Source organism: Corythoichthys intestinalis, chromosome 1, assembly GCF_030265065.1.
Source record: "Corythoichthys intestinalis isolate RoL2023-P3 chromosome 1, ASM3026506v1, whole genome shotgun sequence".
NCBI classification, from domain to species: domain Eukaryota; kingdom Metazoa; phylum Chordata; class Actinopteri; order Syngnathiformes; family Syngnathidae; genus Corythoichthys; species Corythoichthys intestinalis.
Window position 1 is genome coordinate 62580007 of NC_080395.1, and position 24178 is coordinate 62604184.

Here is a 24178-nt window from a genome sequence, read left to right on the forward strand (position 1 = left end):
GTTGTGATTTATTTAGTATGGAGATCGCAAAAACTGTTACAAACACACACTCAAAAACCCCAGCAAGTTTCTCCTTTGGACAAAATTTATTTGGGAATATCATCATGATTCCTTACACAACATATTTAGAAAATGAAAACATGATAATAAAAAACAAAGAAAAAAAACAAGTGTCCAAATATGAAAAGAAACCATTCTTACCATTTTTGCATCCCTTCGAGGCATCAGATAATTAACAAATGCTAATAAACAAATGCTAACAAAATTAAAGCAGCATATTTATTGTGGGCTGTAAAGCAAGATAGAACCCAACCTGATGAGTGTTTTGGACTTTAGTATTTGAATTATATTATATTCTGTTAACCTCAGAAAAAACAAGCCCAAAATGCTTTAAAAAAAAAAAAAAAAAAAAAAAAAAATGGGGGACATTATTTTAGATGCACAGAGCATGGATCAATAAATATTTTCTTGTAACAAAAAATATTTTAGGTCCCCTTTCATTGTATCATGTTTACATCACACCGATATTCATAAATCTCTTCTGATTGCTTATTGCCTCCATTTTGTTTTCATCCCTGGCCTTTTAAATATTTCAAAATAAATATAGATTATTTTATTTCCCTTAAACACTCTCATTTAAAGTCGATTGTTTGGTTGTTGCCAGAGCAGATGAGATGCTAAAGTAAGTCTCAGTCACTGACGCACAAAGATGTACAGGTATTTTGAACAAATAACACATACACAAGTATTGTTCACAAACGCAAATGAATATCTGCAAAGATGAAAAAGGCAAAATATATATAAATATATATTCTCATTGATGAAGTATTGGCAGAAAAAGAAAAACATAACGGATAGATGAATTGATGATTGGTTCCTCTAACAGTAGGTGGTAGCAGTGACTTTTGTATAAAGGCTATGATGTTTGTATTTTGTTTTTTTGGTCAAAGCCAAAATTTACCACCAAATTTAACAAATGGGATACAACCACTTCGTAACATGTCAAAAAACCTTCACTTTTTTTTATGGATCAACATTATAACAGAAAAAATACACTTCAATTTAAACATAAACTGCTTATATTTTTTTTCGGTAAATTCACAAAGTTCTGGCCCTTTTCTGTGATATTTAAATTAGTTTAAATACAAGATGAGCTCCGTGTCTCTTTCATTACTGTATGCATTGCATCATCATTTTTAAGTAAACTCATCAGTCATTTTTCCTGGACCGATAATTAACATTTAAGTTTAAAGTTGATCAAGGTAAGTTGCATTTCAGTAATTTACTGCATTTTCTTTTGGTTCAAATTGCTGCATTTCAGCACTAAATGCCAAAGGTTTTGACAATAAGTCACGGGAGAAATAACCACGGGGAAAAAATCCAACCCCTCCCAACATACAGTACAGCACCTGTCTCTGATGCACTGTTCACCGGATAATATCACTTGACCATCACTAGTGTTGTTCAAACAGTCCATAGAAAATATTTGGTTTATTACTTAGTAAATTGGACCTTTAACTAATCATACCTCACAGTAAAGAAGATTTTATTAACCAAGCGAATTAGTGTGCTTCCCAATTCTCAACTCTCTTTAAGAGAGAGAGTTCAGACCAGCTGTTCGGTGTAATTCATTTTACCACTGAACAACGTGGTGTCTCTGGGCTCTTAGCACTGGCAGTAGGTGCAACCGGTCAAAGGTGAACGCAAAAGATCATGACAGAGACAACTTGTGGAGCATTGGAATTTTCCAACACATTGTTGTCCTCTCACCTCCCACCCAGAGAGCAGAAACAACAACAAAAAACATGATAGAGTGTAGCTATAAAGTGCAAAGAATCTGAGAAAAAGAATACGACTTTGGGAATGTGCGTTGATCCCATTTGGGCTTGCTCACAAGCAACTATGCTTTCTTCCTCTTCAAGTGCCTACAAAGATTTTTTTGAACTGCTAAATTTCTACCAACTATAGCAGAGAACATGGATCGGGCCTATTAACACGCAGTCCCTAGTCTTTACCTCTCCACACACACACGCATCCACCATGTTTATGAATGGCATGGCATATGAAGCTAAATGGCATATGACGCTAAAATGGCGGTAAGCGCAGCACAACACTACTGCATGTGAGGGGCTCACTTTTGTGGTCCGCACCTCAGTAATTTTGGTCACGGACTTTATGATTGAATGTAACCGTTGAGCACGCATCATAAAAACAGTGTTCCCGCTTTGGACGTCAGAGGAAGTTTGTCGTTCCTGAGACTGTGCTGAAGGCATGGGAGGGCGTGTGGCGGGCGCAGAAGTGTGCAGCATTGAGCAGCACCGATAAAAAAGGCAGAAAAGAGGGAGCACTTCCGCGTGTCTCCTCAGTGCTGAGATAGTGGGGTCTTGTGTGAGTTACGATCAGGGGGTAGGAAAAGGAGATGAAAGATTTTAGCATTTTTCCGTTGCACAGGAACTCTCACTCAGGGGGTCACTTTGGCACGGTGGTTTCTGCTTCTGCCATTGGCATATGGCGTTGGCATAGCCCACAATCACTTTGTCCATCCAGGTGAGGGGCTTGGGAAAGAGCACGGCCCCCTTAAAGAAACCGAGGTGGCCTCCATGTAGCGTCAAGGCAAAGATGACGTTTGGCTTCTTTTCTGCGGGGGAACAAAGCAGAGTCTTTAGACCTTTGGATTCTGAAACTGTTAAAACGTGTAAGCAAAGGACAAGTCCACACATACTGTATGCTTGGCAGGAATATGGCAATGACAGTGTGGTTTAATACAATGATAACAGCCTCAGTGGAATGATTTAAGTCTTTATACCAATGACCTCAACAGTTGATTGCCACTACAGTGTAATAAAGCAGGGAGGGGAAATTGTGACTACAGGGATTTAGCTCATTCCGAAGGCAAAAACTAATCTCAAACTTGTTAATCATTATAGTAAATTGGTGTAGTCCAAATTTAAACATACAGTGGTACCTCTACTTATGAACATGTACAATTTTCAGGTTACGATACGCTTCAATGGAAAAATATTGCTTCTTATCACGAAATTACTTTCAGGATATGAAAGGCAAAAATACAGTATGGTCTGCTACTTGCAGTAGCTCTTATCGATTCTAATTTCGGGAAAAAGAAGAACAAACATTTTGATTGGCATCAAGTTTGTTTAATCAGAAGTCACAACCTTATAAACTCACAACGAGGTCAAAAGAGGCCCAAAGCCTCGATGTTAACTGTGGCAATAAGTGGCAAATGCACAAGAATGTGTAACATTTTACTGAAACATTTTTCTAATAGAAATAAAAAATATTGGTATATTTTGGCATATAGGTCGTTGTTCTGCCTTCGGCAATGTCCCCAAACTTTTTCCTGTGAGGGCCAAATAACTTTTCCCTTCTCTGATGAGAGGCCGGGGTCAGTTTGTAACAGAAAAAGTGTGACGACTGCAGGAGTGCGTAAATGTAAAAAAATTATTGTTTTTCAGAAAGCCACAATCAAATAACCCTCTGTGGATTCTTCACGGAACAAAAGTAAATAAAATAAAAATAATAATATAATATAATAATAATAATAAATAATAATAGCACTACTAATTAAATAGATAATAACCAAATAACCCTCTCTGAGTTATTCACTGAAAAAGGCCAGGAAATAAATAACACTACTGAGGGAGAAAAAAACAAAAAAAATTCAAAATGCTCTCTGTAATTGTTCAGGGGACCGGACCAAATATGGAGCCGCGGGCCGTAGTTTGGGGACCCCTGTTTTTATTTACCAGTATATTGAAATGCATGCCTTTTAGTTTTTATGGCGCTTTCACGCTCAAGTGGTGGCGCCCTTGCGCTTCCTCACGCGAAGAAGAGCGCAAAGAAGAAATGCCGCATCCAAGCCAGTGAGCGAGTTAGTGAGAAAGGGAAACACTGCCACGAGCCTACGTTGTTTGGTAATGTTTGTAAAATATCCACAGAGCCAACGCCTGTATGTATCATCTTCTGTATTGTTGTTGTGTGTTTTCACTTGGAACAGATTAGGGTATTTACATGGAAAACCAGCCTCTGCACACAGAATTTTCAGTTTAAGAAACTACTTCCAGAAACAAGTCTACTTGTAAGTAGAGGGACCACTGTAAAATGGAACATGTTTTACTGCATCCCTCACCCTTGCCAACGCAGCAGTTAAGTCATTAGCAGTCCCGTTTGGGTCCTTGTCTGCGCGGCTGTGTGCACGCCAGTGATTAGAGCAAGAGAGAGAGTGTGTTTACTGCAACACTCAGGTAGGGTTGCTGATCCAATAACATTTACGATGTGTCGAGAGTTGAGATTGTCATGAGTCATGTTAGATTCAATGTGCCTCCATCAGAGATGAGTAAATGAAGTCAATTGTATTGTTTTTAACCTTTGTTGATGAGAAGTTACTACTTCGCGCGGCGCGCCAAACTAGTTAGTGATCATGCTAATCAATGTCATAAGTGCCCATTTGTATTGTGTTTTGGTGAAGGATATTAGCACTCGAGTTATTGTTAGATATTAAAGTTGTCTCGTTTCTTTCTATAAAGAAATCACTCTCATAAACCCATTCAACAGCTTAAAGTGTCATTTCAACACAAACTCCCATTCAAACTGTAAATTGTCATACAAGTACAACTGTTGGGTAACAGACACGGATTCATTACAGTCTACCTCCTCCTTATTGAATGTTGTTGTTTAGTTTAAAGAAACTAAATGAGTCATTGACACAATTTACATCAGCACTTTGCCTGCCCTTAGGGGGAAAAATGTCAATCAGCAGCACTTTATTTGAGAGAACAGAACTTTTTTCCTGATTTTAGTACTGAGAAATTTCTTTTTATATTTTCAACTCATAACCTTTATTAAAAACTTTAGGTTTTATGTCCTTAAAACAGTACAGTTGTAGACTATAGTTGAAGTCAGGAAGCTGTAATAAAATATTATTTGTGAAGGAAATATTAATCCATTTTGACTTTGTTGTTACTTACAACTAGGAGTGGGAACCTCTTGGTACCTCATGATACGATACAATTTGCGATATGAAGCTCACGATAATGATGATCTCACAATATGGCGGTGCAATTATCGATACATTGGTCAAGAAATCATTCTAGGATATTCTTCAAAACAACTAATAAACAGAAAAACAACCTATCATCATCCTTCTGATGTGAGTTCATCACTAGTAGATGTTCAATCCATTTGAACTGGGAAGGTGACAGCGAATGAACCCCTCCCTCTCGAACGGGCCCCTCCCTCTTCTATGGTCGTCAATGGCAGAAAATGCCAGGTAACCAGGTCATTTTAAAATACAGGTCATTACCTGTTGATTTTCAGTAACTTCCGGTTGATTTGGGGGCATTTTATGGATCACTTCCTGTTGATTTTGGGTTACAGAACAGGAAGTGACCCGTGAATGAACAGGCAGTGACTCAAACTCAACAGGAAATTACCTGTATTTGCCCTAAAATGAACAGAAAGCGACTTGTAAATGCCCCAAAAATCAAAAAGAGTGACTGCGAACGTTCTGGTTTTGAATGTACCACCGTTCATTCGCCCTTCTCAGTCTTAACGGATTGGGCGTGGAATGCCGTCAATGGTAGCCATAGAGTTAACTGAGACAATATTATGGTGGAAGATTTTGGTAACAAGTTGTTGGTTCCTGATATATATATATATATTTTTTTTTTAGCATTGACACCTTTAGAAAACGATATCTCGATTCTTGGCATGAATGTATCGACATCCTTTTGGGATGCAAAGTATCTCGATATATTACCATTTAGATATTTTGTCACACCCCTATTTACAACATGCCTAAAACTTCAAGGCAAATTGTAATTGTAATTGCAAAAAAGTGACATTTATCCGATTAAGCTCTTAATTATTTGTCCGATTAATCGATTATGAAAATAATCATTAGTTCCAGCCCTAATTTGAACAAGGATGGCACCATTGAATGATCATATTTCAGTGCCATTGATGACAATGAACATTCAATGCATTTTGAAGAGGAAGGCTGGCTGAGTTGACCAAAAAAGTTAAAAAAAAAAAAAAAAAAAAAAAAAAAAAAAAAAAAAAAAACATTCATACGCTAATAATAAAAAAAAAAAGTGAATCATTTATAGTGTACACTATTGTATTTTGGTATGGAGTCACAATCATATATCAGTGAAATATTGGGTAGCTATATCTTTTATTCTAAAACGATCACAATTGTCTAAATCCAACATCAGGTGATTTTGATTAAACTGGACATCGTCAGCGTATCTGACCTAATAAAAAAAGATAAGGGGCAAAACTAGGACACCTCCCTGAAGCAGATAAATCATTCATCTTGATCCGGCGGCCACGTGAACTTGCACAGGGTGCTGCTGCTGTGCACGAGCGGGCAGAGTGGTCGCCTATAAAGGATTGGCCTGGATCTCTTTATTTTGTCTCTTATCTGGGTTAGTGGGAGACACGGATGCAGTTCAATAGTGATTAAGATCCCACAGGGCTTTCAACAGTGTGGAAGCTGCCTTAAGTGCTTGTCCACACCCTACAAAGCAGGCATAAAATGATGGCCTGGCAACATTGGCTGGGACAGAAAAATGATGAACGTTGTTACTACAGTGTTAGTAGTGGTATACTATGTGTTAAAGTTTAGAACACATGAGTGGATGACAGTCATGCCTTTTACTGGTAGCATGTCTGAGTCACGGGATTGTATTTTAGTACCAACAGCTGCTCATGGTACTTCTTAAAAGACACATGACTAAAAGTCTTCATGAGTGCATTCATGCACACAGAGGCTCACACATGACGAGCTTTTCTTTTCCCAAATAGCATCTTAGTTTGTATGTAGGTCAGTATGAAGAGGCAGAGAACCCAAGTGTCAGAGACTGGATTTACATAGAATGGTTAGAGTACCACAATTCAGGGTAGTTGCTCTCAAATGACATAATTGTTATGATTTTAGCTGACATTATGAAGTGGAATAAGGCAATGCAAAAAATACATTGAATCAGATTGAATACAAAATGCAGTTTCTTCAAAATATGGATAAACATTTGATACGGATCGTATACTGTACGTATGTGCCAATACTGAAATCCAATATAACCTATCAATGCAGGCAAAATATAACCAAAATGCTATTCACTGATCAGTGACAGAAATATGCATACTTTGTCTCTGACTTTAATTTCAGTTTTTAAGATGAAAAATATTGCGTTAGAGACAATGAAGTCATTTTAAAATATTTTAAACTGTTTCATGCATAAGATAGATCACAATGGGAGTGTGCCCCTGGTGAAGTGTTTTATTCGTGTCGTTTTTTTTTTATTACAATGGCATTTGCATAATTCGAAATTGTTCATGGTGTTTTGTGCAAGCACCTGCTGTTTTCCTTCTTCCTCCATGCCTACTAATATTGGGAGCTATATGTCGAGAGAAAAGCTGTCTGGACGTTCCCACTCCGTGGTTATTAACGGAGATGCATGAAGCATACAGTACTGTATATAAATAAAGTTGTTTTTAAACTTGTGTATATATATTTATATATACACATAAATATATACATACATATATGCATGCACACATATATATATACATACATATATGCATGCATTAGGTGCAGTTTTATACAATACATTTGTTGCATGATCAGTTCCTGTCTTTGTCACGTTTTTTTTTCCCTAGACCTCCACCCCACGCTGCTGTTCCTCCATCTTGATGGCCGGGAGGCACTACTCTGCTTGCATGCCGGCAAAAGTCAGCCTGCTCATCTGGTTCTCGATCAACTTTATTTTAATTTTGTCGTGCTACTATTCGCACCGCTACTCTGAAAAAAAAAAATTTTTATAACGAACCCCCCCAACTTTTCCTTCTTCCTCTACGTCCACTAATATCAGGAGCGCTGAGGACTGATAGCTGTCTGGAGGTTGCCAATTCCTTGTTCTTCACGGAAATGCACAAAGCATACAGGATATAAAGAAACTTTTATTAACTATTATTAACTATTTAAACCTATATACCGGTATACTGTATGCATTAGCTGCAGTTTCATACAATACATTTGTTGCATGATCACTTCCTGTCTTTGTCAGTTATTTTTTTCTGCGACCTCCACCCTACACCACTGTTCGCCATTTTGATGGCCGAGAAGCACATTACTCTGCTTGCACGCCGGCAAAAGCAAGCTTCCTCGTCTGGTTCTCAATAAACTTTATTTTAATATTGCTGTGTCACTGTTAGGGCTGCAGCTATCGATTATTTCAGTAGTCGAATAATCGATGAACCATTATAAAAATTAAATTACCTGAGCTGAGCTTCAAATGGTATAAAAAATAAATAAATGAGGATCTACGTACAAAAAAACTTACATAGCAAAAGTCTGCTAGTTTAAATGCTATAAAATGCTAATTTTTTTCAATGCTCTTAACAAATGGTTCAGACACATATTCCCACAAAAATAGGCTAAAAATACCTTTAAATTAAATAACGAATGCATTAAAAAAACATTAGCTCAAACGAAATTGTAGCTTATGTTAGTCTTAACAGGGAGCACCTGGATTCAGCCATGTGAAATGAGGCAGACTACAAGGCAGAGTATCCACCCAAATAAATAAAACTAAATGCAAACACTTTCAAAATAAACCATTACAACGCCACTTAAACGAATACTCAAAGCAGCAAAATTTAATTCGAACCTTTTTTCTAATCGAATACTCGAGTTAATCGATTAATCGTTGCACCACTACATTTGAGTTTATGTTTTGCAATCTGTCCAATGTTACTTCTAACAATTCTGCAATTTAATAATTTTTCAATTAATTAAAAAAAAAACTGACACCAAAAAAAATCTATCTCAGAGGATCAATGTGTGTACATTCCTAGAATATATCTACCAAATTTCATTCCGATCTGTCTACGATTACCAATTTTTGTTAGTGTCCTCAACAACAACATGAAAAAATTCAGTGACCCAGTGAGCACCTGGGCGGTCTAAAAAAAAAAACATTGCACTTTAGCTTTAGGTAGTTAGTATTGTCTGGTTTACTGCCATTTCTGCAAAGTATGTACACTTGCAGAGTTAATTGGGCATGGTGGTTCTGATCTGTGAATGAAAAAAAATCATACCTGACATGTCTCACTTCAAATGCTAAAGTCAACAGAACTCAGGTATGGGAAATTAGCTTTGTCAGTCCAGCCCGTCTTTAGTCTTTCTTTTACTTTTAAAAATGTACTTTACTGCTTCTATGTGAACGTGCTTGGACTTCTATTAGGTCTTCAATAAAGGCAAGGCATTTTGACTAGACAGAAAGGTTTGAAAAAATGTGATTACTCACAAAGTTGGCACAACAAGTGTGTTACACCCACTGGCCACAAAAAATACATTTAAGCAGTTTTGTCTGCAAGCCTGACCTAAAAGGAAACTGGCTGTGTTGTTACTTTCAAAGCGCTTGATTGAGAACAAAACATTGTGAAGTCACTTTCACATTACTGCAAGTCTATTACTCTTCTTTGTATTTGTCTATCTGCCCAAAACCACGACTTGATTCTGCCGGCATCATCCTACAACATCATGAAGGCCTTCACGGCCACTAATAACATCAAAATGCAGGAGATCTTACTCCTCAAATAGAACTTGACATTTTTTCCAAAGTGACCATTTGTCACCTCCTGGATCAAGAAACAGTCCAGCAATCTAAATACAATAAATAATACTGTAATTATTTATTTCAAAACAGAGAGGAACATGTTTCTACCCGTTTTGGATGTCGACAATTTTTGAACATGTTCCTATGGAGACATGTTTCTGTTCAAACTTTAGTGCAGTTCTTGGTCAATGCTGAAGGGATACTGGACTAAACAATGGTTTCAGTTGTAACTGATACAGCCAATCCAGTTATAAATTGTGGAATAAGAATTTTAAACATCTTGTTGTGTCGCTGAGGTGCTTGTCATGACTTTTACTTACCTGCTAGCGTGCGGGGTATTTTGAGGAGTGAGTCATGGACCAGAGGATCATCTGCAGCATTCACGAGCAGCAGCGGTACATTTACCTGTAGAATATCAATTACAGTTCAGCAGACGAACGTCACAGAAAAAATGTGAAATTGTTGTAGAACTGCAGTTACCCTACATTGTGAATATAATGTACACAACTTTCTTTCTCATAATACTCTTTGAGAGAGCTGTGGCCATGGAATTTCCTGTTGAACGAAACAAGCAATAAATTTGATTCAATTTAAGAAATGTGAATCTGTTCAGAATCAAGACATATAAAATCACAAGAATACAAACCAAAATATACAAGATAGAAAAACGAGTGTTGACCATTGTAGTGTTTTTATTACATTATTTTTTGAACCCCAGGAGGTCATCATGAAGTCATGCCATAAAAATAAAAAAACAAAATGGCCTCCTGTGCAGAATGTGGCATAGTATGTGTGCCAGTCTGTGAGCTAAAAACTTGATGCACTGATTTTTTTTTTTTTTTGGAGAACCGGTTTCCAGTTTGCTTACTTGCTCTTATTAATTTCCCCATACATTGCAAACGAATATTTTGGTTTTTATTCCTAACCTTTACAACATTGTGTAAAGTCAGAAACTGTCAATGGTTTGCCTCCTATTCGAATGAAGACTTATAGTACTATTATTACATTATTATTATCAACAGCGCATAATGCCAATATGTGCAATGATGCAGAATTGCAGAAAAAAAAAAAAACTTTTTTTTTTTTTTTCAAGTAATTGATAGAAGAATAATTACGTAATTTGAATCTCATCTTTTTCTAAGATTTTGAAGACTTCCCATGTTACTTTATTTTATGGAATGAAGAGGTGCGGAAAAAATGTTTTTTTTTTTTTTTTTTTTTTTTTAATTGATAGAATAATCAAGTACCGTATTTTCCGCAACATAAGGTGCATTGGGGTATAAGTCACAGAATAGCCTATTTTAAATTGTTTTTCATATATAGGGTGCACCGCAATTGTAAGGCGCACTAGTAGTAGTAGTGGTTGGGGTTGCGTTATGCATTCACAAGATACAGTAAGTGATTTTCAACCAGTGTGCCAAACAGATCGTTAGGAGTGCCACGAGAAATTATCGCAATTATCGCAATTTATTCATTTATTTTTTTAACGTTGTCGGGCAGAGTTGCAGTAGGAAGGAAGGAGAAGGTAGAAAGTTGTCGGTCACTTGAGCGAGGTATAGCTCGTTTCGCGTTCAAAAACTGTTTGGATATCTAGCCATCAGCCACCTTGCTAATCGCGACGTGGATCCCAGCACGTCTACAGTACTTCATTTGATTAGACTCGCTAAGTGTTGATATACACAAAGTGTTCTTTCCATTTTATCCATATGTGACGACCGTCAATCCTCCCCGTGTTATATTCCAACACATTGTCGATGACAGCAAGGTGGCTGATGGCTTGAAATCCGAGCACTTCTTGAACGCGACACAAGCAACTATAAAACAGCGCCATGGTGCCATGCAAGCTTAAACGTCATCTCCAAACGAAACACCCATCGGCTCGAACCATGGACTATTATGTTTGTCTTTGAACACAGAGTAACAGGCAATTTTTTTTTTTAGAAAACTACAAAGGTAAATAAGAAAGCCATCAAAGCCAGTTAGCTTGTTGCTGAACTTGTTGCTACATCCATAAACTCCTATACTGTTGCAGGGACATTAATACTACCTGCCTGCAAAGCCATTGTCAGCGAGATACTCAGCCCTGATGCGGTTAAAGACATTGCTAAAGTCTCCCTGTCTGATAATTCTGAGATTTTCAAGCCTAACTGCTATAAAAAAATAAAAACAGAAAGAGACTGAGAGCTGTTGAAGAAGATTCCTGCCAGGATATCGGCTTTGTGTTCATCTAAACGGCGGAATTTTCGCACTGAGTAAGTTTCAATACTGAGAAAATATTATATAATTAAATATACTGCACAGAAAGTAATTCTGGAACATTTTTGGATGGTTGTGTGCCACGAGATTTTTTCCAGTGTAAAAACGTGCCGTGAAAAGGTTGAAAAACACTGCACTAGATGGAGGTGCGTTAAAGAGAATTCAATGCCATGATTAACAAATATCGAGCCATATATAAAGCGCATCAGGTTATAAGGCGCACTGTCCGGCTTCGAGAAAATTGAAGGCTTTTAGGTGCGCCTTATAGTGCGGAAAATACGGTAATTAAAATCTCCTCTTTTTGTAAAATTTTGAAGATTTACCATGTTACTTTATTTTATGGAATGTGTCAAACATCAGAAATGGCAATCTTAACGTACCTCATGATGTTGTCGTCGATCTGCATGAGCGATGTTGCAGTGTATAGCCGACCAAGATCTCCTTCTATCATCTTAACTGAGTTTCCTCCAAATAGACTGTGCCTGGAGCATTCAAAAATGGAAAAACAAGAATACAAAAGGTTTAGCCTTTTTGTAATTTGAAAAGTAAATCCTATCATAAAATTTTCTTTTCTATTGTCATCACTGGTAGGTTAATTTGGATACAAATCAAATAATAAGATATAGAATGTCACCAAAATTCAAGCCGTAAGCGTTACCTGTGTGAAAGGATTATTTTCTTCATGTTGTCAGCCATGAGAAAATTATAAAAGCGCCTGAACTGATCCCACTGTAGGAATGTTTCCTGGGCCCTGAGAGACAAATAGTCAGGAAGTCAGCTTTGTGCTTATAGTACCACTCAGCATTCCTAACAAGGGAATGTCATATGTAATCCATTAGAAAAAAGAAAAAGTCATGAGAAGGGACTGACTGAGGCAACACCGAAGAGTTGATTGGGTGAGATGTTGAAACAAGAAAACTAAGAATTTAATCCAAATCATTTGTGAATTCAGGAAAAAATGAGTCAAATGTAATTTTACTTTTACAGTGCAGGCCAAATGTTTGGACACACTTTCTCATTCGTGTGTTTTCTTGATTTTCATGACTATTTACATTGTAAATACTCACTGAAAGTAATAAAACTATGAATGAACATGAGGAATTATGTACTTAATTTAAAAAAAAGGTGTAGTATTCTAGTGTCTTCAAAGTAGCCACACTTTGCTCTCATTACTTTTTTGCACACTAGCCATTTTCTTGATAACCTTCAAGAGGGAGTCACCTAAAATGGTTTTTGACTTTTCAGGGTTAATTTCTGGAATTTATTGCTTTATCAATGGAGCTGGGACCTTCAATTGTGTCGCACTGAATGAGGTGTGTCCAAACTTTTGACCCGTACTGTAGTTTGAAAGAAGGATTACATTAAATAGAATAACATGTAACTAGAGTTACTCTATGTAAACAAGGTAGATGAATGAAATCACAATTAATAAAGAAACATGACAATTTTTTCTGAATCACGCGATGAGACTTCCACCCACCGAAGAGCACTGTAACCTTGACAGACGCTGACACAGCAAAGCACTCGTTCCTGGTTGGACATGTTCTCACCCAGGAACTTGCAAACGATGTTTCCACCCAGACTGAAGCCCACCACTATCAAATGGGTCTGAGGATATGCCCGCTTAATGTACCCAACCATGGCAGCGAACTCCCATGTGCAGCCTGTGCAAATACATAGTGAATTATGAATCAGCCTTTTTCAAGAGCATTAACTGTATTGCTCTACTTAAACGTTCATGTAAAACTCATTATTACTTACCATAAGTAAACATGCGGGGCGAAGTGAGCTCAATGTTGGGTAGAGCTCCGAGGTGGTTCAACACAGCGCAACGGTAACCGTCCTTCTGGGCGTAATCCACAAAAGTTCGGATATAATGCTTCTCACTGTGGTTACCGATACCAGGGCATATCACCATGGTGATGTCATCTGGTGAAAAAGGCATAGATATGTCACAATCAAGAGATTATGGATTATTTTACTGCTGTGCAGCGGATCAAAGCAAGTCAAGGTGAGTGCCTACTCGAAAGGATTACACAGTCTCAATCTAAAGCAAAAAATGTAGACCACATATAGAAAGTGATTCTTTTCTGAGTAAAAAAAAAAAAAAAAAAAAAACATTTTTATGTTTAAACAAGCAAAAAAAAAACAATCATCTGAAAATGTCAATGTTTTTGTTTTTGTCCTAGGGATGTCCTCATCACATATTTTTTCACCCGAGTCCAAGTCACCTGATTTTGAGAATCTGCCCATACTGAATCCCAATCCAAATCCGGAAAAAAGGTGTTTTTTTTTTGTTTTCATTTGAACAAAAGTGGAATTCCAAACATCTTACAGTGCTGTAATTTTGACAGTATTTCCTCTTCAGCTTTTTCCGGGCTTTGTTGCGGAGTATAAGATGTATATATTTTTGTATTTTTTTGCAATCTTTTGGTGGCCTCGGCATTGCATCTCCGCTTTTTGCAGATGATGTGGTGCTGCTGGCTTCATCAAGCCGTGACCTCCAACTCTCACTGGAACGGTTCGCAGTTGAGTGTGAAGCGGTTGGGCTGAAGATCAGCACCTACAAATCCAAGACCATGGTCCTCAGTCGGAAAAGGGCGGAGTGCCCACACCGGGTCAGGGATGAGATCTTGCCCCAAGTGGAGGAGTTCAAGTACCTTGGGGTCTTGGTCACGAGTGAATGTAGGAGGGAGCGAAAGATCGACAGGCCGATCGGTGCAGCGTATGCAGTAATGTGAACTCTGCACCGGTCCGTAGTGGGGAAGACGGATCTGAGCTGGAAGGCGAGGCTCTCAATTTACCAGCCGATCTATGTTCCTAGTTCCTACCCTCACCTTTGGTCACGAGCTGTGGGTCGTGACCGAAAGAACAAGGTACCGGATACAAGCAGCCGGAACGAGTTTCCTCCGCGGTGTGTACGGACTCCCCCTTAGAGATAGGGTGAGAAGCTCAGTCATCCGGGAAGGACTTGCCATCAAGCCGCTACTCCTCCGTGTTGAGAGGGCATATGGTTTGAATGCCTCCTGGACGCCTCCCTGGAGAGGTGTTCCCGGCATGTCCCACCAGTGGGAGGCCCCGGGGACGACCCAGGTCATGCTGGAGGGACTACATATCTCGGATGGCCTGGGAACGCCTTGGGATCCGGACGGAGGAGCTGTTTGAAGTGGCTGGAGAGAGAGAAGTCTGGGCTTCCCTGTTAAAGCTGCTGCCCCCGCGACCCGACCTTGGACAGACAGACGGTCAGACAGACGGACGGATGGCGATGGATGGTTCTATTCGACCCTGACTTATCGTTTAAAGCTCACATTAAACCTGCAGAACGGCCTTCTTTCACCTGCGCAACATAGCCAAAATTAGAAATATTTAACTAAAAACGATGCAGAAAAATTAATTCACGCGTTCGTTACATCGAGATTGGATTACTGTAACTCCCTACTTGCAGCCTGTCCTAAAAGTCTAAGTCTTCAGCTAGTCCAAACACAGCAGCAAGACTTTTAACAGGAACCAATAGAAGAGAGCACATCACCCCTTTGCTCCAGGCCCTTCACTGACTTCCAGTTGAGTTTAGAATTAAAACCATTAATGGGTTGGGGCCATCTTATCTCACCGATGCTCTTGTTCCATCCTGCCCCAACAGAACACTCCGCTCTCAGAATGCAGGTCTACTGGTAGTTCCCAGGGTTTCTAAAAGTACTGTCGGAGCTGGAGCCTTTAGCCACCAAGCCCCAGCTTTATGGAATCAGCTTCCAGCTAATATTAAAGAAGTCGAGACAGTCTGCACATCTAAGATTAGATTAAAAACGTTCCTATACGACAAAGCTTATGGTCAGGCTAGTTGAAGTCGGAGTAGACTCACAGTTTAGTCTAAGCTGCACTAGAAACTATAATGCTGGGGAAAGTACAGCCACTGAGTTCTATCTCCTTTTTCTCACTCTACCTACAACTTGTCTTACTTATTAACATTGGAAAATAGAAATTATCTAGTTGTCTAGTCTCTTCATCACTAGTCACCCGGTGTCCCCTTTCCCCCCTCCCCTCTGGCGAGGGGCTATTTTTCGGCTGCAGCCTCCTGACTGTCCAGACCCCTGGCTGGATGGACGTCCTCGTTGCTACCCCCGTCTCATCTGGCTAGATGGACCTCTTCTTGTTCCTTTACTCCACTGCATCTTTAACGACTGTAACTTCGCCTGCTAATTCCCATTAGCAGTCCTGGGGCTTCCTGTCTATCCGTCCTGGGAGTGGATCTCTCCTGACTGTGGTACACCCCAAGGTTTCTCATTTTCTCCCAAAGACTCTGGAGTTTTTGGAGTTTTTCCTTGCCGACATGGAGGGTCTAAGGATGGGGGATGCCCAGGACTTGAACTTTATTTATTCATCTTTGTTGCTTCATTTGCTGTTTCTGATTGTGTATCATATTGACTCTGCAAAGCCCTTTGAGACAACCTTGTTGTGATTTAGGGCTATACAAATAAAATTGAATTGAATTGAAAATGAATGAATGAATGAATTGAATCGATGCCATTGTATTTCTGGATCATTTTGTTACTTTTTTAGTCCCTAAAAAGTTATATATTTTATAAATGAGGCCTGAATAATATTGGGAAAAAAATAACATTGCGATATATATTGCCAAGGCTTCACACTTACTTTTTGCATTGTTTGCACTGTTGTGAACTTTTTTCTTGAGGTGCACTAGCACAAATTGTAAGCGTACCCACATTTTTTGTTTCATCACATTTAACACCATACTTTTAATCAACCTCCATAATGTTCATCTAATTTATATGAGTGAGTTACCGACAACAGCCTCTAGACAATGGAGATTGACTAAACGATGACTAACACATTTGTGCATTTTATTGTAGAGCTAGAGCCTTCACTTGCCAGATCAAAGCTATAAACCTATCAATCATTGCTAACTTTAAGCAGCAAACTCCAGCTGCACTGCACCCAAGAAAAGCAGCAGGATGGAGAGTGAGAGGCTGTACAAGTATGAAGCAGAAAAACATTTTTTTTTATTAAAAACACGATCCTTTTCACCCGATTCCGATCCTCTGAAAAAAAGGTGCAATCGGCCCAATTTCCAATCACGTGATCTGATCGGGACATCCCTATTTTGTTCTTTTCGTTAACGAAAATGACATGCATATTTAACTTCTCTGAGGATTAATAGGTATATTAATTTATGAGGGTAAAAAAAACACATCTTGTGGTCTGATAAAATCCATGGACTTTTATGGGCAAAATTGCTAAGATTAAAAAAAAAAAAAAAACGAAATATAACATGCCAACAAAGTTATATAGTTAGAGTTATATAGTTATATAGTCAGGGGTGCACATAAGTGGTCCGCATGCGTACTAGACGTAGACAAACGCGCTGGCCCTCAACGGTTTCCATACGCTTTTGTGTACCAATGGCTGACCACTGTATTTGCGGCGGACACGAGAAAATCACTTCTGAAAATGTCAGAGGCAGGCCCCACTGAGTAATTATTTCCGTGTTCCCCCACCCCCGTCAAAAGACAGACAGACGACAGAGACGTCACCGGAGCTACCGAAAAAAAGGACTTTTGCTGAGAAGTGGCTGCAGGAGGTACCATGGCTAGAAGCTAATGATGCTCGCGCGGAAATGTGGTACAAAATTTGCCGTGACAATCCCAATTTCGCTGATAAGAGCAGCGCATTTTATGTAGGGTCAAAGAATTTCAGCCATCCAAACTTTGAAAAGCACGAAAAAAACAGAGTATTTGGCAATTAAGCAAACTATCGATGTCGGACAGGACCCCACTCGCCCTATAGACAAGTGGCGGAATCAAGTTTAATGAACAGCGCCATGCACTGACAAATGTGTTTCTGCTCGCATTTCACAAAGCTAAACATGCACGTTCAATGAGCTCTTATGAGGAGGACATCCCACTTTTACAAAGGCTTGGAGTTAATGTGGGAGCCGCATAATGTCCTTTATTTTGAATTAGTGCTTTTATGTTTATTTCTTTAGATTTCACTTCAGAGTAATGGCAATTTTGTTGTGCCAGTTGATGTTAATCAACCAATAATTGTTAATATAATTATTTAAAGGTAATTGGCTCTAAGTAAAGCTTGTCATAATTTTATCGCATCAGGTGGGTCGGCTCTCAAGTTCAATGAGGACCAAGTCACATCTCCAGGTCCTCTTCTGAGAACCTGGGCAAAAAAATTATGTGCACCCCTGTATATAGTTATAGTAGATATAGTTATAAAATTATTTCATTAAGCGATATTGGTCTACCTCTTGTTCGATGGTCCCCTACTGGTTCAAAAAGGTCAAAGGTTGCAGTGGCCCCATCCTGCATGGGCAAGTACTTCCTGATCCCACTGGGATGAGGTGAGCTCACCCGACCAAGTTTCCCATATAAGGCTGTTTGGAGGTGACCACTCTTGCCCCACAGCAATGGAGGAATATACCTGAGAAGCACAAAGTTCATCAACAACTTCCTCTCAACAATGTAACGATAGATTAGGACAGATCAATTGCGTGCAAGGCCATACTGTAGCCTTTTTAGTGACTTCCCTTAAAAGATTAATCAATCAGCCATTGAAGTTACATGAATGTTTAATGCTGACATTGTTGCTACAGTTTGTTGTTTCAAGTTACTCAATGGGCGTGCTAACATTCCGGTGACACCTTTGAAGACTTTAGTTATGAAATACACTGCTGAAACTTCTGCTTATCACTCACATGGCTTTACTACAATCTCATTTAGAAGTGCGTTACCACACATAATACCTCTATACTTTATACAAACCTTGTTGGCTGGCTCAGTTTTTAGGTGGGAACACAATGAGCAGCACAAAAAAATACAACATACATTGGCCATGTTTTCTGAGATTACAGAGATGGCTAGTTGTGACGCTGTGATTACATGTTCAGCATATCTTGAAGCGGATATGTCTCTGTGTATACAGTTCAGTGACGCCACATATTACACAAGGCCTTTAACCTTGTCCCTGTGCTTCCTCATCTCTAGCTTCAACATTTACTGCACCTTGACAAAACACTGTTACATAAGAGTGCTTGCAGTCACTCCAATTTGGTAATGTGATAACCTCTGCTGTTTGTTCTTAGCATAAGTGGATTTTAACCACACTTTCTGGAAGGTGCACCGCAGCATTAATCTTCATTTTTTGTAATGTAGAAAGTAATGGGTGTCAATCACCAAGTGTTCTTTACGAATTACCAAGTGATCTTTAGACAACGATACGATAATTGTCAAAGTCTGCCACAATTAGATTCAAAGGCCTTTAATCGCTTTAATACAGTGTTATGTACACATCTAACACTAGCTGTTATACTTCACCTAAAAGAATACAAAAGCGTTTTAATGTTTCTGACAATTTTTTTGTTGAAACATTTCAATTTTTGTTGAAACATTTCAAACATTTGAACAAAAAACAAACTTTTTAACAAATGCCATATCTAAGATATGACAATTCTAATAGAGTTTTTGCATTATGTGTACGGTAATTTGTTGTTGCTTTATCATTGTATTTATCTAGAACAACGTTTTGTCACCCCGCAAGTAGATGGACGGCGTTACTACTTAATCGCAGCTTTGTACAGTAATTCCCAAACAGTGTTTTTTTTTTTTTATCACAAAGACGTTATAGTAGCTAAACAAAAAACATGGCATGAAGACTCACTCTTAAGTTATTGTGTGCACGTTCCCACACAGAAACAAAACATTATTTCTATTGTTGATCCTGATAAGTTCCCCGTCCTTGTATTTCTCTTGCACAAAAAAACCCAAGCTGTCATAAATGTTTGAAATCATATCATGGATTAGGTCAAATTGACTGATAGTAAATGCTATCTACTCAGACGTAGTAATTAAAATTCGACAAAATGACAAGCGAAGGGGTCTGTAAGAACAGGTTACATAAGCAGACCCTCGTGATTAACTCTTCAGAAGTCCTGCTAAAGATCTAAGGTTCCCTCAGGAAAAATAGGAGAGGATGCAGGCTCTCAAAGGTTATGGTAAAAAGTATGTATTTACAAATACAACCTGGATTTCAAAAGAATTTACAGAAGCCAACAAGAACAAGGAGTACAATTTAACATATTTACATTTTATTTTTATTTTCTCTGTATTTGTAAGGCATTTGCCATTAATTATTTCATACATCCTGATTAAACCATGTTTAATCACTAAGTCAACTCCGATGTATACAAGCAGCCTACAATAACACTGACGAGTCGACAGATGGGATCATCACGGGTATACTGTCTCAAATGGCATGACATTATCGGCATTTCAACAGCAATGCCACAAACGATAGACAACTCACTCTTTGGTCAGCTGAGAACAGGACTTGAGCAAGAAGTGGTTGAGGGGTGTATCTTGATAGGTCAGGTCTGGGGGCGCAGTGGGGCTCTTGAGATTTAGGCAACGTACAATGACATAGAGGACCGTCGCCACCGCCGCCAACTTCATGCCATCAAACATCGCTGGCAGCTCCGGAGAGATGGTGTGCACATCTGAATCGTGCGTGTTCATGACTGCTCTAGAAAAAGGAAAAAATAGTATGTTTAGTAATGTGAAATTTCTTCTAAGATAGTCATGATTACATAAAGTCCATAAGGTTAAAAATATTGTCACTTGGGCTGTGACATTCATGCAAAAACAGGAACAGAACTGAACACCAGAGAAAGACACTATAAGCCATCATCATAGTTAAGGGGAAGTATCTGGCAGAAAATCAACCAAACTTGTGCAAAGGCCTTACAGTTTTCATTAGAGGTGAGAATCTTGGGGCACCTAACAATTCGATTACGATTCAGATGGTACAATTCGATTATAAATCCATTATTGATGCACCAACCCCGCTTTAATCTTTCATACATTAGTTAAAAAATTGTTCAAAAATCTTCTCAGGCTAAACCAAACTACAATTTCAGTATCAAGTTAACAGTTAAAAACAGTACGATAAATAAAATACTCAAGTCCCCGTTCTGTGTCAGCAGCTTTAAACTATATTTAATTAATTTAATGTTGTGAATCAACTGGTAAAGTTGTTTAAATGGCTCCCGTTATTCCATTATTTTCCTCTTTGTCTACTTTCGACATGTTAAATCTTTTAAACTGTTTCATCATACAGAGATAGATTCAAGTCAAGATTTTGCCGATTTAGGAGTATTTTAGATAAAAAGTTCATTAGGTTCGCTACAACAGAGCCTTCCAGAGAGGTCTACTGCTTTAAAATGGCGGCTGTTTACTAACGTCAGCAAGTCTGTCTATTCGCATCTACTTCTCTATACATGTTCTAACGCTGCCGTCGTCTGTCATTTCGCATCTAGTTCTACATATATGTGATATCTACCGTAGCATTACGTGGTCGTATGTTTGTAGCAACTAGCAACTGGGCGTTGTTTGTAGTGGCTGTCGGCCGCGGTCAGGTATTATTGTTTTTTGTATCTAGCAGCATGAGTTGAACATGATATTTACTTTCGGTCCATTCCTCATTGCGTCCCGAAGACCATGATGACGGTGTTTTAGTTCCGCTTTACCTGGTATAATTCAATAATCGGAATTTAGATGTTTGTGAATCGTTCTCAAATCTTCCACGGCCGAATCGCCAATAATCTAATAATCGGAAATTTGGCACACCTCTAGTTTTCATGATCACAATAATATCACCAGAAAATGGTAGGTAGATAGAGATCTGTGTAGTTTCATTAATTACAGAGCCATTCTATTCATCTTTTTGTTTTGGCAACTCCTGTACATTGTACTGTACATTTTTTTTTTATCTGAACTAATTGTTGCCTTAACTTCTTTGTTTTATTGAGAGGCCTTTTTGTACACACTAGTTGTCATGCACATGCTTAGGATTGGCTTTGAGGTACATCTCACTGCAACAAAAATGTTGAGCAAAGAAAAGTCACGAAATATAAATACAGTTAAGATGATTAGGTCTTTTGTTCATAATATTTTATAGAGTTACTTACTCGAATTTGTGGGAGCTGCAATGAACAGGTATTTCCAAAACTGGGGAAATCTGATGTGTGAAGTCACAGTGATTTGGTCAGACCTGAAGAGCACAGAAAACAAAAAAGGCATGCTTTGTGACATAACACACCAATATGTTTCACATTGAATCATGTGAACTGTTTTAAAAATCACTACAATCAAAGAAAATCCCTCAGTTTTGATAAATTTGAATGCAAGAATTTGTTGCCATTGATGGTGCTAGAGGTCGACTCCATTTTAACTAGGTAATCCGGCAAGGAAATTCGCTAAAACATGAAAATTCAAACCAGTTCTCCCAGTTTAAATGATTTGCACGTCTGTCAATGGCAGGCAAAAGTTAATAAACTTTGCAAATTAAGTCATTATTTGTTCTTGTATTAAAAAGTCACATTCCAGATCAAAGCAGCCTAAATGCTTTCAACCAATTATGTATTATAATTAACTTACGGAACTTGATTTCGCATCTAATTGAACGCAAAAACACAAGAGAATTTATTTTTTATTTTTTATTTTTTTTATTTTAATGTTGCCGTCAAAACGTTAATTTAGTGATTTTTATCTTTTTAAACTATAGGGCATCTACAGTTGTTTTCGGATTAGCAACACAGCATGTCAACACAAGTAGCGTCTGAATCCTCCACACCCACGTCCCTTCATCAATTTCCAAAACACGTAAACCAAAGAGTCACAGCGGCGTCTACTTAACTGCAAAATGAAAATTAAATCTTTTTTTTTTTTTTTTTTTGGAACGATGGTTCAGTCAGTAAATGAAGGTTGTGGCATGATGAGGGCGAAATCTGCTAATGTTCACTCTGCTAACGTTCTTTGTCACGACTTCTTGAAGGAAAAGAGGCACTCACACCCGCAACGCATTGTGCTTTACACTGACAACACTGACGTTGCTGCATGATGGAGATGGAAAGACCGAAAAGTGTGACAGTAGATAAAGTTAAATGACCTGCTAAAGACTTGCCATCCACTAAAATGAGAAGCAATCGGGTTGTTTTTTAAGATTTATCCCAAACTGATCAATCTATCTTTAGGTTAACATAGTGTAAATCATTCAATTTAATTCAATTTTGTCTGTGCAAGTAAAATACTATATTATGATTTTCATAGAGCAAGAAGGACAAGAGACATCCAATCGCTGAAGCATCTTTAGCATACTAGCGTTACCTACCACAGCCGAGGGAAAGAATCCGAAGCTATTTTTGAGCGTCCAGACATCCAATAAACCCGTGAGAGTTCATTTGTTTGTTTTTGTCTTGTCGTTAAGTCATATCCATCTGCTGTGTAACGCCGTCGCAGTCGATGTGGAGACAGTACAGCATGTAAAGCACACCAAGTACTGAGCTGGAACCTCCACACTGACAGCTCGATTCTGCTTCCGAGAAGATTCTGCAATTTGCATATTAGCGGCTGTCATTGGTTGACGGTCAGTGACGTCATAAACCCCTGACTCATATCTTGATATGTACTGTATTTGTACCGTGGTACTTAGATGCATAATAGGGAAAGCGGTCACTCCAATTTTGCTCATTAAAAAAAAAAAAAGAAATTACTTAAATATTATCAATTGATCGTGCATATGTGAACTGCTGGCCAAAAGTATTGGCACCCCTGCAATTCTGTCAGATAACGCTCAATTTCTCCCAGAAAATGATTGCAATTACAAAAGCTTTGGTAGTAATATGTTCATTTATTTTGCTTGCAATGAAAAAACACAAAGAAAAGAATGGGGAAAAAATTAAATCATTATCATTTTACACAAAACTCCAAAAATGGGCCGGACAAAAGCAAGGGCGTAGGTTTGGTCTCAATATTGGTAGGGACGATACAACAGCATAACCTGCATGTACACTTTTTGCTGGGGATGGGACATTAATAAGAACAAACATATTTGGTGAACGGGGGTCAGGGCTACACTTCTCACCAATATGAACCTAATTCATTAACAGGCTAAATGACTAATGCAAAATAAATCTGTATTGACCTATACGAACTTTCACACTGCAAATTTATAACGTCTTAATCTGATATATTTTTTTTGTTATATCTAGTCAAATACTTTCTCCCATCTTGTTTTGAGTGTTAAAGGGTAGTTAACAGATTAATGCGTCAGATTCTTCCACTTACTTTAAGTAAATATTACTACTTATTCGTATTGAGCCCATACATCTAAAAGTTGGTCATTTTTCACCTAAATCAAGAAAAAAATGATTTCAAATAATGATTTGAACAATATTCTTGCATTAAGAATATTTGTGACAA

At 38.3% G+C, this 24178-nt stretch overlaps 1 protein-coding gene across 2 annotated transcripts; it reads right to left on the bottom strand.

The window, feature by feature from the left end:
• Nucleotides 1–58: 58 nt before the first annotated feature.
• LOC130921439 (monoacylglycerol lipase ABHD2) lies at nucleotides 59–23293 on the bottom strand. 2 transcript variants are annotated; one of them, XM_057845329.1, is made up of 11 exons: nucleotides 23088–23293; nucleotides 21886–21968; nucleotides 20226–20436; nucleotides 18169–18344; nucleotides 13659–13826; nucleotides 13378–13561; nucleotides 12556–12648; nucleotides 12278–12379; nucleotides 10127–10196; nucleotides 9962–10046; nucleotides 59–2638 (listed from the first exon to the last, which is right to left on the bottom strand). In XM_057845329.1, exons 1-11 carry the CDS (start codon nucleotides 23132–23134, stop codon nucleotides 2430–2432), a joined length of 1428 nt encoding a protein of 475 aa, XP_057701312.1. In that variant the 5' UTR covers nucleotides 23135–23293; the 3' UTR covers nucleotides 59–2429. The 2 variants fall into 2 exon arrangements, with proteins under 2 accessions (XP_057701312.1, XP_057701320.1); XM_057845337.1 differs by having other exon boundaries at nucleotides 20226–20441; nucleotides 23088–23153.
• Nucleotides 23294–24178: the final 885 nt, after the last annotated feature.